The 13,925-nt window shown below is 59.4% G+C and overlaps 1 protein-coding gene across 2 annotated transcripts; it reads right to left on the minus strand.

The window, feature by feature from the left end:
* Window positions 1-5,932: 5,932 nt before the first annotated feature.
* HS3ST6 (heparan sulfate-glucosamine 3-sulfotransferase 6) lies at window positions 5,933-12,342 on the minus strand. 2 transcript variants are annotated; one of them, XM_079719883.1, is made up of 2 exons: window positions 11,831-12,342; window positions 5,933-6,683 (listed from the first exon to the last, which is right to left on the minus strand). In XM_079719883.1, exons 1-2 carry the CDS (start codon window positions 12,241-12,243, stop codon window positions 6,068-6,070), a joined length of 1,029 nt encoding a protein of 342 aa, XP_079576009.1. In that variant the 5' UTR covers window positions 12,244-12,342; the 3' UTR covers window positions 5,933-6,067. The 2 variants fall into 2 exon arrangements, with proteins under 2 accessions (XP_079576009.1, XP_079576010.1); XM_079719884.1 differs by lacking the exon at window positions 11,831-12,342 and adding an exon at window positions 8,179-8,276.
* Window positions 12,343-13,925: the final 1,583 nt, after the last annotated feature.

Consider the following 13,925-nt stretch of genomic DNA (forward strand, 5'->3'; position numbering starts at 1 on the left):
AGGGGCACAGGTATGGGACACGCGGCTGGGAACAGGGCATGCTCCCAACAGCAGAGCCAGCTCTGTGCGAAAGTTTCCCTTCAGCCCTCTTGTGGGAAGAAGGCTCACTTTCTGCCCCTGAACCGTGTCTCACTTAACTTCCACCCTGTTCGGTCTGTGGTCTGCATTCCCTAATGATTCCTTCATTTCCTTGGAAAGATCTTTAAAAAAGATCTTTCTTAAAGATCTCCCAGAACCTTCTCTCTCTGACCCATCCCTATACTGCTGAGTTTTCTATCAAGTCCTTTTTTTAAAAAATGGAGGTGAAATTCACATAACAAAATAAACGGTTTTACAGTGAACGATTTAGCGGCGTTTAGTACATTCACAGGGCTGTGCAGCCACCACCTCTACCTGGTTCCACAACATTTCCATCCCCCAAAAGTGCTCATTAAGTGCTCAGCCCCAGCACCCCTGACCCCTAGCCCCTGGAAACCACTGATCTGTTTTCTGTCTCTATGGATTTGCTATTCTGGAAACTTTGCATACATGGAATCATACAACATGTGACCTTTTGTGTCTGTCTTCTTTCAATCAGCGTTTTTTTCAAGGGTGCTAATGTTATAACGTATCACTACTTCGTCCCTTTTTATGGCTGAATAGTATTCCATTGTATGGATGGACCAGAGTTTGCTTTTTCCTTCACTGATTGACGAACACAAGTTGATTCCACCCTTTGCCTCTTGAGAATACTGCTGCCATTAGCAGTGGTGTACCAATTTTTATTTGCACACTTGTTTTTAATACTTCTGGGTGTGTACACGGAGGGCTTGTTTTATAGTCACAGTTTTCTTTTTTTTTTTTTTTTTTTTTTTGCGGTACGCGGGCCTCTCACTGTTGTGGCCTTTCCCGTTGCAGAGCACAGGCTCTGGACGTGCCGGCTCACCGGCCATGGCTCACCGGCCCAGCCACTCTGCGGCATGTGGGATCTTCCCGGACCAGGGCACGAACCCGCGTCCCCTGCATCGGCAGGCGGACTCTCAACCACTGCGCCACCAGGGAAGCCCAGTCACAGTTTTCTTAACCAGCCTTCCATCACTTGACCTCTGCCTGTCTGCCTCCCACCTCGAGGCACCTGCTGCACCCTCCCCCTTTGCTTTTCCTGTTACTTTGGAAGGTGATCCCTCTCCTCAGGGAGCATAAGGTGGACATGCAGGAAAGAGAAAAAGCAAGTTCAGAACTGGAGAGCCCCAGGGAGGAGCACAAAGAGCTCCAGGCCACCGGAGTGGGGGTTTCCTGCAGGAGAGGGAGGCCTGGCTATGGCCATGCCTGGGACCAATGGTTCCCAGTGGCCCAAAGGGTGTCCCCAGGGGAAAAGTGGATGAAAGGATTCTCTGGGTCCCAAGGCCACCCCTGACTCACCCCCCCTCCCCCTCCCTCCCCGTCTTTCTACCTCATTCCCCACCTCCTACCCCCAACCCTCCCACCTCCAACCTACTGCCCACTCCCTACCCCTACGGACCCCCCATCCCCCACCTGGCCTTTGATTCCAAGGAGGGAGTCCTCAGGAGTCAGCACTTGCCAATTTAAGAGGAAACTTCTAGAAAGGGAGAGTCCCACAAAAGTGAGCCACAGGGCTCATGGTGTCAGCAAATCCCCAGGGCCCCACTGCACAGCTCCCGGGACACAGACGGAATCCAGAGTCCCAACGGCTGCTGTGGCCACCCAGAGGAAAGCATGGAGGTCTGCACGCTGTCTCTGGCTGTCCTGGAGGCGGTGCAGAGGAACCTGTTCAGTCACCACAGTCCAGCAGCTGCTTGATGGGAACAAGGGGCCCCGGTGGGCTGGTGAGTTGGGGGTGGGGGGCTCAGGCCTAGGAAGCCAGGAAAGAGGTGGGGAGCTCCCAAGAGATTCAGCTCATTGGAAGGCGAAGCTGGCTTTCCCTCCACGCATCACTCAAGCCCTCTCACTGTAGCCTGGCACCCTCCTGGGAACAGGACAGTCTAAATCTGTGAGGGGTCTCTGGATCTGGCTGGAGGGACAGGTCCCAGATGTGTCCACCCTGGGCCTCACAGGGACCAGCCATGGGGACCAGGAGGATCAGGTCTTTCCCCAAAGCACCCCTTATCCTGGGACAAAGGGGGTTCACTGGTGCTGCCCGAGGGTTCCCCCAAGATCCAGACTTCACTCCAGAGCCCATCTCCCTTCTCACACCTGGCCCTGCCCTGCAGCCACTCTTAGGAGCCTGAAAGGGGAGCGAGCAGGGTCAGTCTGCCAGGCCCTTCCAGCCCTGCCTGCTCTGACCAAAGGAAGGCTGGCCCAGCCCTGGGAAGAGGGGCCGCTGCTGAGGACAGGATTCAGCAGGTCGGTGGCCACAGCTGTGTTCTGAGAATCCCCAGGCTGGTAGGGCCTCCCCCGGGGGAGGGAAGGAACCAGGCTCCGCGGATGGCAGGAGGAGGACGATCAAGCTACCGGGACTTTCTGGGGCTCCTCCCCAATCTAGAATGAAGATGCACAATGGCAAAGTATCTTGGGGCCAGTGGGAAGGGTGGATCCGGGTCCAATGCCTCCCCTGTCTCCAGCCTGATACAGGAGCCACTCAGGCCCTCAGGGTCTGCTCAAGGTCTCCAGTGCCTGCGTGTGCAACGCTCAGAGTAGAGGTCACTGTCCTCACCCCGTTGGACCCCAACCCATACCAACCATGGCTAGAAGGTCTGGAGCGGGGAAAGGACCCACAAGTTAGAAGCAGCCACCTCCCCAGGCGTCTCCAAGCCCCTTCCCAGGCACCCAGGGCTGTGAAGAGTCCCCAGCCCCACCCACCCCATCCCAGTCTGTCTGCCCCTTCTCCACTGGGAGGAATAGGAAGAGGGTAATTGAATCAGCATTGCTCACTCCATCTGGAACATTCCAGCATGGAGAACCGACTGAACAGCTGGGGAAGCAACTTAGGGACTTTAATTAAAGGCAGTGACTCTCCCATGGAGCCCCACCTCCGGGCACAGCCAGGAGGACCCCCACATCTGCCCTCAGTGTGTTCTGAGACCCAGCTGGGCACCTGGCGCTGGGCATTGGCTCTTAGGCCCAGTTTCCCCGGGGAGGGGGGTGAGCAGACCAAACCAGTTCACTCTTTCTCCTCACTGCTTCCAGAGTCTGCCTTCTGAGCTGAGCATGGCCCTCAAACCAGACAAACTAGTGGCCCCCAACCCCACAGCTCTACATCCAAGAAGCTTCAGGAAGGGAGAAGTGGGTCATGGTGGCAGGCTCGGGAAAGGAACTCTAAGTCCCTCTAGGGAGGAAATGAGCCAGAGGGAGAGTATAGCTTCCGGTTCTAAGGCTGCCTCCCTCTCAATCTTCACCTTCTGCAGGGAAAGGCATTCCCGGCAGAGGGAACCGCATATGCAAAGGCTATGAAGTAAGAAAGACCATAGCAGGTGGAAGGAGCTGATGCGGCAGAAGCTTAGAAGCGAGAGGAGCACACAGGCTAGAGGGCAGTGGTGGGGGCATGCCTCAGAGGGCCTGAACAGCTGCAGTCACACATCTGGTCTTCATTCTAGAAGCAAAGGGGGCGGGGGAGAAGGTTGGAGTGTTTTGTTTTGTTTTGTTTTCAAAGAATGAATAAATTGCCTTCTTCATTTTTTAAAAAAATAAATTTATTTTTGGCTGCATTGGGTCTTCGTTGCTGCGTGTGGGCTTTCTCTAGTTGCGGTGAGCAGGGGCTACTCTTTGTTGTGGTGTGAGGGCTTCTCGTTGCAGTGGCTTGTCTTTGTTGCAGAGCACGGGCTCTAGGCATGCGGGCTTCAGTAGTTGTGGTTCGCGGGCTCTACAGCGCAGGCTCAGTAGTTGTGGCGCACGGGCTTAGTTGCTCCACGGCATGTGGGATCTTCCCAGCCCAGGGCTCTAACCCATGTCCCCCGCACTGGTAGGCAGATTCCTAACCACTGTGCCACCAGGGAAGCCCCATTGGAGTGTTTTAAAATAACGGGGTCTGGTTTACTCTGAAGACACCCCCGTGGCTGCCGTGTGTGCAGAGAGCTCATTGCCAGAGAACAAAAGAGGTGACCTGAAGCCATCCACTCATGAGATGGTGAAAGTTTGGACACGGTGATGTCCGGGGAGAAGAAGAAACACGCAGGGACCAGGCTGAGAACAAGGCCAGAGATCAGGGGCTGTCCTGCCTCCCCTCCTGTCCCTGCCATCCAGGACAGGCTGCCATGCCATCCTTAAGTGGGTCCCCAGTCCAGGGAGTGGGGACAGAGCTACCAAGGCCAGTGCTCGCCACCCAGCGGGATTCCGAAGTGGAGCATCACCCCTCCTCACCATCGTTACTGCAGATTGTGCCAGCCCTCCCCCACATCCACATCAGAGGTCCGCAGCAGGGAGGAGGCTGCAGATACATCTCCTCGACATCTGCCCACATCTGCCACCACATTCCCACCAGCCCTGCCCCTGGCCTGGCCCATCTGATACAGACCCAAGGCCTGGGGAGAAGAGGTCACGACCAGGTCTTGCAAGGGCCCAGGGCATGCCAGGCCTGGGCATAAGGGGCCCTGGACATCATTGTCAGGGCAGCTGGTGGGCGTCTGTCAGACAGCACTGTGGCCAGGAGCAGGTGACAGTCATTACTGAGAGGCCCTGCATTTCTTGGGGGAGATGGATGGACAGGGCACCCCAGCCTGCCTGAGTCTGGCCTAACTTGGTTAAGAGCTGAGCTGGCAGCTGGGTGTTCATTCTTGCCCATCCCCAGGGGAGGAAGCCAAATAAACACCACAAAAGTGGGGCATGGAGGGCCTGGGGGAGTGGGCGTGCCCTGCAGTCTGGTGGGTGGGGCCTGTGGTGGGCAGTGCCTGGGTGAGTGACGCATGGTTGTGCAGGGAGCTCCTTGGAGGCTGTTAGAAGAAACACGCTGGGACTTCCCTGGTGGTGCAGTGGTTAAGAATCCACCTGCCAATGCAGGGGACACGGGTTCGGTCCCTGGGCCAGGAAGATCCCACATGCTGCAGAGCAACTAAGCCCGTGCGCCACAACTACTGAGCCTGTGCTGTAGAGCCCATGAGCCACAACTACTGAGCCCGCGTGCCTAAAGCCTGTGCTCCACAACAAGAGAAGCCACCGCAATGAGAAGGCCATGCACTGCAATGAAGAGTAGCCCCCGCTCAACGCAACTAGAGATAGCCCGCACGCGACAACAAAGACCCAATGCAGCCAAAAAATTAATTAATTAATTAACTTAAAAAAAAAAGAAACACCCTGCACACAGGAGTCACCTCATACCTGCTGTCCAGAGATTCCACCAGGTTTCCAGGAGGGAGTGTTCAGTGGGCACAGGGACGCAGAATTAGCTGAGGTCATGGGTGCAGCCTGAAGAACCGGACAGGCCCAGCTTTAATCCTGCCCCACCACTCAAGCAACCTGGGCCCTCAGTTTCCCCATCTGGAATACGGGACAACCCAGCTTGGCATCCCAGGGCTGAGAAGAGAGACTGAGGGTGGTCTCCAGAGTCACCAGGGCTGAGCTGTATGTCACCGAACAGGCCCCAAACCTCTCTAAGTTGCTCAATTGTGACAGGTGGCCAAGTTCACTGCCCACCTTGAGGGATAGACAAGGATCAGGTTTTTTTTTTTTTTTTTTTTTTTTTTTTTTTTGCGGGCCTCTAACTGTTGTGGCCTTCTCCCATTTTAGAGCACAGGCTCCGAACGCGCAGGCTCAGAGGCCATGGCTCACAGGCCCAGCCGCTCCGCAGCATGTGGGATCCTCCCGGACCGGGGCACGAACCCGTGTCCCCTGCATCGGCAGGCAGACTCTCAACCACTGCGCCACCAGGGAAGCCCAAGGATCAGGTTTTTAACCACTCCCAGCATGAACAGTGCCCAGTAATGTTAGCTGGTAGGATTATCATCCCCGCAGGAGGTGGCACCTCCAACCCTACCCTCCAACCCTCAAGGGCACATAGAAGAACACAGATCCAAACTTTATTTTGTAAATATTTGTCTCTGCCCAGCCCTGTGTACAGGGCCCGCTCTGGCTGGGCGACAGGCATAAATTAAGGTCACCGAGCGTCCCCAGGCAGGGCGTGGGTTCCCCAGCCCCATTAGTCCCAGCCGAAGTCCTGGCCAGTCATTTGGTAGAACTTGCGGTTAAAGGGCCGGTAGAAGGCCCGCAGGCGCTGGACCATGGCCTCGGGCACACGTGGGTGGGGCCGGCCCTTGGACTTGCCCAGGCAGCGGGGACGGCCGCTGCCCTGGGCCTTCTTGAGGCAGGGGAAGCCCTTGGTGGCGTTGAAGTAGAAGTGCTTGTCTGTGACGACCCGCTTGAGACCCAGGAAGTCCTGCACATGGCCCAGCTCCCCAGCTGGGTCGCTGACCAGGCGCTCGCCACTGACAAAGAGGAAGTGGGACAGTGGGAAGTAACGCAGCCAGTTGTCCAGGTGCTGGGCGTACAGGCCGATGCGCACAGCACTCCAGGCCGTGTCCACGGGGCCCAGGCCTCGGCGGAAGGCCAGGGTGCCGAAGCTGGGCAGGCCCGGTGTCTTGGAGAGCATCTGCGCATAGTCAGAGATAGCCCGGGTCACGGGGTTCCGCACGACCACGATCAGCTTCGTGGCCGGGGACATGCCGTGGATGCGGCGTGGGGCCTCCCGGGTCACGAAATAGCTGGGGGTCTTCTCCATGGTGATCTGCCCATCCAGGGTGCGGGGCATCAGGCTCCTGTGGGAAGGTGGGTGGAGAGGGGGGCATGAGCCCGTGCTGGCCCTCGTCCAGCCCTCCCATGCTAGACCGGCCCCCAGGGCCCCGAGGCTAACCTCCCCTTCCTCCAGGGAAGCCCCATACCTACAAGACAGGCAAGCCTCCCCATCTCCCCTTCCCCACCAGGCCCACCCATCCTAAGTGTCTGGGTGGGCAGCCTGGGGTGTTGGCCGTGAGGGTGCCCAGCCTCAGCACAGGCTCACAATAGGGGCCCATCCTCCAAGGCTATCCACACCCCTCCCAGAGCCTGACTGCACCCCAACCCTGACACTGCTGTGCCTCTCACCCCAGACCCAGCACTCCCCAGACTTGCCACCCACAAGGCTCCACCCACCCTCCCCACCCCCACAGGCCCCTGCACTGTAATTACCCCAGTCACACTTTCATTAAGTGGCTGATGGTGTCCCCTGAATTAGGCCATTAGTTATTGACAAGTGTCCCCAAAAATGGGCAGCTGCCCCTCCTATCACTCCCTCCCCTGCATGGCATCTCCTGCCTTTGATGGCAGCCCTGCTAATTCTCCCCGACCTGGGCCCCCCAGAATGCTGAAAACCACAGCGCAGCCCAGGACACTGGAGAGGTCATTGAGGCAGCCTGAGGATCTGTCTCAAGACCCCAGCCGCCTGGGTTGCCCAGACCTGGCTTGGAACCCATGGTGCAAGGCTGCAGCTGCAGCATTTCCGAGCAATCCTCTCATTCTGACCAGGGGTGGGGGTTGGGGGGCACTGACCCCATCCCAAGGTTCCGGGGGAGTCAGCTGGTGACAGACCCCTGGTGACAACCCCAAACCTGGGGAAGCCCATCCTAGCACCCCACCCAGGCAGTCCAGGGACTCTGGGTAGCATCCTGAGGCCACCCTGCCAGCCAGGTAGAACAGGGTGGGGAGGGGCAGGGTGCAGCGGCAGGGCCAGCTGAGCAAACAGCTCCGAGGGAGGGCTGGGAACTAGGTCAACAGAGGCAGACGCTATCAGGCTCTGTGCTAGGGACGGGGTGGGGGGTGTCTCTGTCCCCCATCTCTGAGGGATCTGCCCCCAATCCCGCTGACAGCCCTCAGGACTGGCCCCAGCCAGGAGGGTGACACACAGGACAGAATTCAGGTCTCATCCAGCCTAGTGACCCCCCAGGCTCGAGCTTCTGAGAGACAGTCTCCTCTTCCTGCTCAGGCCAGGTGGACACCCAGGTGTACAGGCACACGAGTTGGCGTGCTCAGCTTGGAGGGTGCTGATGTCGGGACTGGAGAACGTGCACACATGAGTCCCAGGCATGCCGCCGGCTCCCCTGACACCACCCTCTTGGCTCGGGGGAGTGGGGTGGGCTGCAGGGTCTGCCGGCTGTGGGAGCTGCCCCTCCCCTCAAACTAAGGCCCTGGGCAGAGCTGGTCTACAGAAGTCATGGGAGACAATTCTGCTCCCCCCATGTCCCAGGAGTGATCTGGGACTCCTTCCACCCCACTCACTGCCCCACTTGAGGCTCAGAGACGGAGCAGGAAGTGCTGGGGTGGATGTCGGCTGCAGCTGCTGGGAGGCGGTGTTGGCTTGGCTTCTGCTCCCAGGAATCCAGGTGGGAATTGCACCCAGCCCTCCCTGTGAATAAGTTCAAAGAGAACTTGGGTGGGAACAAGGCCAAGGGCTGAGGTTCAGGACTGCAGCCTGGGGTAGCCAGCTCAGGGAATCCCCCTTCCCACAAGAGGGAGGACAAAAGAAGGGGGATCTCCGCGCACTGGACCTCGATGCTGAGACCCACAGACATAAGTCAGTGCCGACAGACGTCATCAGAAGTCACCATCCTCCCTTCATCACCCTCCTGAGGGAGGGAACCAGCCCTGACTGCTCTGGGACCCTCCTCACCGACCTCGTGAGTGTGCAGTGAACCTCACCGACCTCTGACGCCCCCTTCCCATCCCTTTCCTCCCCCAGGTGCCCAGTGACCCCAGGAGCACCCTCTTTCCTACTCCAGACTGGTCTCACCTGGTTCTGAGTATCCCCACCCCTTCCCGCCTGCCTGGGGGGAGGGGCTGCAAGGAAGCTGACAAAAATTAGAGGGACCTTAGCACCCACTGCTGTTTTCTCTCCAAGGAAGTCAGAGGAGAGGAAGTCAGGGAGGTGACCCCAGCCCCACCGTGGAAGGGGGATGGGAACGGGGATGGGGGAGGGTGACTTTCCAGGCCCACTCTTGCCACAAACCAGCTTTGAGATCTGAGATCTTTGGGATCAATTACTCACCGTCCCCAGGCCTCAGAAGCCTGTCCCCAGCCAGCCAGGCACAGAGGAGGGTGGGGATGGGGGCTTCTTGGGGGTGGGAGAGACTGGGGAGAGGATGAGAGGAACAGGACTCTGACCCCCACACGGCAAACATCTGACAAGTTGCTCTGCGGACACTCCCTCTCTGCTCATCTGGTCTGCATTTCCCTGCGGCTTCCATCCAGCTCCAGGCAACTCTCCCTCCTCTGTCTCAGCCCCACCCCCACCCCCCTATCCTGCACCTCGCCTGGGCCTCATCCAGCGGGGCCTGGGACTCAGCAGAAAGCAGCTACGGTTCTTGTCTGGAACAACACGGTACCAGGAGCCAAGGGGGCTGCCCTACCTGTATCCCTCCTGGTCTCTGTGCTTTTCCAAAATACTAAGGTCAAAGTACAGCCCCCACCTGCCCCCAGACAGGGTGCTCCCTTCTGAACTGAGACTTGGGGTGTTTGTCTGTGTGACCTCAGCACCTGCCAAACAGAAGGTGCTCAATGAGTCAGTGACTAGATGAACAAATGCTGTGTGAGCTTGGGGACACTTGGGGGTCACGGTCCCCAAGAAGGAGGATCCTCAAGAGCCTGAGGGATGAGCTGAGGCCCAGGGAGGGGGACTGGTTGGGCCAAGGTCAACTTTGAACAGCCCAGCACCCCTGCCAAGGCCAAGGGAAGGGCCAGAGTCACTGCTTGGTCAGAGCCCAGTGGGAACAGGTGTCCCAGAAAGTCAACTGGGGGCACTGGCCACTGCTCCTCTACTCACCGCCCCACACCCCCACCACGAACAGGCTCTGGAGGCTGGGCCCAGGGTCCTGAGAACAGACAAGGCCACCAGACCCTCCCTGCCCGGGGGCTGGGCGTCCTCTTTGCAGCTGGAGAAACAGGCAGGGGTGGGCATTTTCAGAGGTTCACTGCACACTCACGGCTGGTTGGAAGGACAGTCAGGTTCAGAGGCACAGATGCCTGTGAGCAACACCATGCCCACGTGCACACACATCAGCGCACGGCCTCGTCCCTTGGAAGGCACGTGGACACACGCACTCCAGAAGCTCAGCCCTGCACCAGCCAGTGAAGGGTCAGCACTAGCCAGCCCCGAGGGACGGCTCCGGATTAAAGGGGTGGAAGCCACGGACCTGACCCTCTGCCTCCTCTGCACCACCCCTCCCCCCAGTGCGGTGGCTGGGCCGAGGAAGGAGAAAGTCTCCTCTACCAGACTTAAACAGGCTGCTGAATCATCCCACTCCCACCTCCGGCCTCAGGGACACCAATGTCCCGAGAGGCTCTCCCCTGTGCTGAGGATCTGACCCTGAATCTGGGTCCAGCTGGCTTCCTCTCAGGCCCCTCAGGCTCCCCAGACCAGTCCCCCAGAGCTGGAGCATGTGCCCAGGGAGGGCCTGGATAGGCTCTCAGGATCCCTGGCTCTTTGGGAGCCTTTTTAGGTCTAAACCCAATTCTAGACTCTCCTGCAGCCCCGCATTAGCCCAGCTTATGGGGTCAGTAGTGAGCTCTGAAATTTGCACTATGGTTAACAGTGTGTCCTTCCCCTTCCTCATCCTCCTCCTTCCCCCCTCCTCTTCTTCCTCTGCACAGAAGTGAGGAATTAGGGATGCTTTCAGATGCTGAAGCACTGTCAGAGTGGGGTAGTGGTCTCTCCCTGAGTGCTGAGAATGCAGGGATTCAGACAGTTGGGTTCAGGGATGGACTCACCTCCCCCATCACCACACAACTTCCCTAGACCTCTGACAGCAGCAACCCTTCAGAGTTCATGAGCCAGAACCCCCTGTTCTCACTGGGAACCCTCCAAACCCATAAGTAATTCTGATGCAAAAATGCAAAGATAACAAGGGGGGGGCAGGGTGGAATCTGGGTACAGAAAAGCTGGTAAACCTGGAGGTAAAATGTCTCAGTCCTGCCACCCCCCACTCACCACTAATTCACCAGGTGACCTTGGACAGGGTCTTCTCTGGCCCTTAGGGGCTTGGCCCAAGCTTGGGGATGAGGCTGGTGCTGTGGGGAGTGGGGTGACTCACCCTCCATCTATAAGCCCTCATCTCCCCGAAGGAAGGGATAGGGCGCTAAGGCAGGCTTGTGCCCGACTGACAGAGGCAGAGGGTTGGGCCTCACACTCATCCTTCGGTGCTAACCTCGGCAGGGAGGGGCTGGTGTTTGACCAGCCACCAGGACAGGTTACTTCAGCTGCGGCTGGGTGCTCCCCCACATTCCACCACACCCCCCAAGGCCATACTGGGTGGGAGTCAGGTCAGCTACAGAGCCTCATGACATGAGGCTGGGGTCCCAATTCCCATCCCTGGGCATTGACTCAAAGGCACCCTCCTCCTTTCTAAAGACCAGACTTTCTCCAGACGCCCAGGACTATGGAGAAGGATTCCTCTCTCCAGGATCAGGAGTCTTAGGGGTGGGGAATGGGTTGACAGATACTTTCTAGGAGGCTGCAGGGAACCCGGAGACCCTTTCTTAAGGTAACTGACCAGAGTTCAGACATGCTCCCCTCAGTGATGCAGGGGGGAGGGCCAACTGAGCATGAAGCATTTCTAAAGCACCTCAGACCCTACAGGCTCCAAACTACTTCTCAGCTGGAATCACACTCTAGCCCAGAACCAGGGCTTTCCCTGGAGTTTTCAAAGTTTCTGGGAGTCCATGGCCAGTGACCGACCCTCTTTTCCATAAAACCTGCTGCAGGAGGGTCGCGTCCTCCCGGTCAAGCCTCAGCCCCCACGCAGGCTGGTCTCAGCCCCAGAAGACGCCTGGAGTCCTCGCCCCGCGGGGTCCCCAGTGAGACCCCTGGGGCACACCACGAGGTTTCCCGGAAGGCACCCGCCAGGAAGCCGATGGGGCGGACGGGACGAGCGCTCACCGGTACCAGGCGAGGCCGCGCTCGTAGCACCTGTCGAAGAAGTGGGGCTCCGAGCCGAGCGCGCGGACGTCGGGGTGCAGCCGCAGAAACTCCAGCAGGGCGCGCGTGCCGCCCTTCTTCACGCCCACGATAAGCGCCTGCGGGAAGCGCCGGCGGCCCGAGCCACTGGCCACCGGCAGGCCGGACGTCCCGGGGCTGCGGGCTGCGCGGGGCGGCTCGGCGGGCGCGGGGGCTGGCGCGGGGATGCGGCCGGCCGGCAGGCAGCGTCCGGGGAAGGCGCAAAGGCAGTAGGCGCCGAGCACCAGAGCGGCGAACAGCAGAGGCGCACGGGGCGCCCGAAGCGCGGCCCCGGGCCCGCCCCCGGCGCCCTGGCTGCCTCCTGCCCCGCCGCCCAGGCCGCCGCTACCTGCCATGGGGCCACACCGCTCCCAGGCCTGGGAGCGGGGGCTGCAGGAGGGCGCACATCCCCGCCCGCGCCGCGCTCAGTCCGCTTGCGCCCGGCTTCTGCTCTGCGCCCCACTGCCCAGTCTTCTGGGAGCCGGCAGGGACCAGTGCTAGGGCGGGATGCCCCGCCCAGCCCAGAGGCCCCGCCCCGCTTGAACCACTGCTCCACCCGGGACTCGCCGGCACCTACGGGCGCCGCGGCGCGACTCCGAGCCTCAGTGACTAGCCGGACGCGCCCGCTCGGAGACCCCAGGCCCCAGCCCGCTCGGGATGCGGCGGCGGCAGATTGGGACGCAGGACGGTGACAGGACTGAGCTGCTGGCCAAAGGACCCGCTCTTAGAGGGCCGATCGCTGCCCCTTCCGGACGAGGGCAACGCGGCAGGTGCGCGGGAGGAACAAGTGGGCCAAGAAGTCGCGTGCACCTGGCCCTAGTGCGCAGAGAGGTTCCAGGAAGGTGGAGGGAAGTCTGCGGCGGGAATGGGGCGCATCTTGCTGATAGTTGGCTTGCCATTGCCATGCGTCAGGGTCACGGGCAGGGCGGTTGGAGAGGACTAGCCAAGTTGATTACCATTTTAAAGTCTGGGAGACAGGCTCAGGGAGGACAGGCGTCTTTCCCAAGGGCCCAGTGAAATTCAGACCTCAGTCTTCTGACTCTTTTTACCATGTCACACGGTCTGTCTGTGCAGCCTAGTCCACCTGGTGTTGCCCTGGGATGTCAGCGACCCATCTCTGGCGCTGGCAAAGCGGCTCCTATTGGAGATGTGAAGGATTCGGGAGACCTGTGCTGAGGAAACTAGAAGGAGGAGCCGGGGTCCTGTCCTAGGAGCTTCCTCTGAGGGGCAGGGAGACTCAGGGGCCACTCCCAGTAATGAGACCTGCTGGGCGCTGGACACTCTGCGGGAGTTTTACACACCCCCAGGCTCACTGAACCCCCAGCCCAGCACAAAGAAGGCAGAGGAGAGCTGGCTGGGAGAAGGCGAGCACAGCCCCAGGTAGAGACAGAATGGAACCCATGTCCTGCCTTTGCCTCTACCCCAGGCTTCCTGGGCTCAGGGTTGGTGCAGGTGGGCATGGACTCCCCGAAGAGGCCAGCCTTCCTCCAGCCAATGCCCAGAGACTACTGCTCTGGCTTCTGCTGGTTAATGGGCTGTTCCTGAGCTTAATAGTATCTGGATCTAAGGGCAACCTGGAGCACTTCCCCAGGGCAGGGGCCTCCATGACCCACCCAGAGGTAGCCTTGGCCGGAAGAGGGCTCTGCAGAGCCAATGGAGTGAAGACCACTGACCAGGGCCTCAGCCCAGTTCCCAGATGCCATGCCTGCATCTGCTTGTCAGGGCATGACTCAGCCAGGAGCCCCGTCTGTGGGGTGTTGGCACAGCGCTGTCTGGGGTACATGCCAGCACATGCAGGGTCACAGGAAGTTCTTCTTCTGGTCTAGCTTAAAACACGATTTGTTCCAGACAGTCTGGTTCTCCTTAGAGCCACCCACTCCATCTGCAGCACCCACCCAGAGCCTCAGCAGCCACCACTCAGGGCTCCGAATTCCAGCTTTAAAACCTGATGGCCCCTCTATCTCCCTGCCCAGCACAGGCACTGGCTAGGCACCCCCTAGCCTTTGCTCATGCTGTTCTCCCTGCTGGGAATGCCTTT

Source organism: Hyperoodon ampullatus (genome assembly GCF_949752795.1).
Source record: "Hyperoodon ampullatus genome assembly, chromosome: 14".
Taxonomy (NCBI): domain Eukaryota; kingdom Metazoa; phylum Chordata; class Mammalia; order Artiodactyla; family Ziphiidae; genus Hyperoodon; species Hyperoodon ampullatus.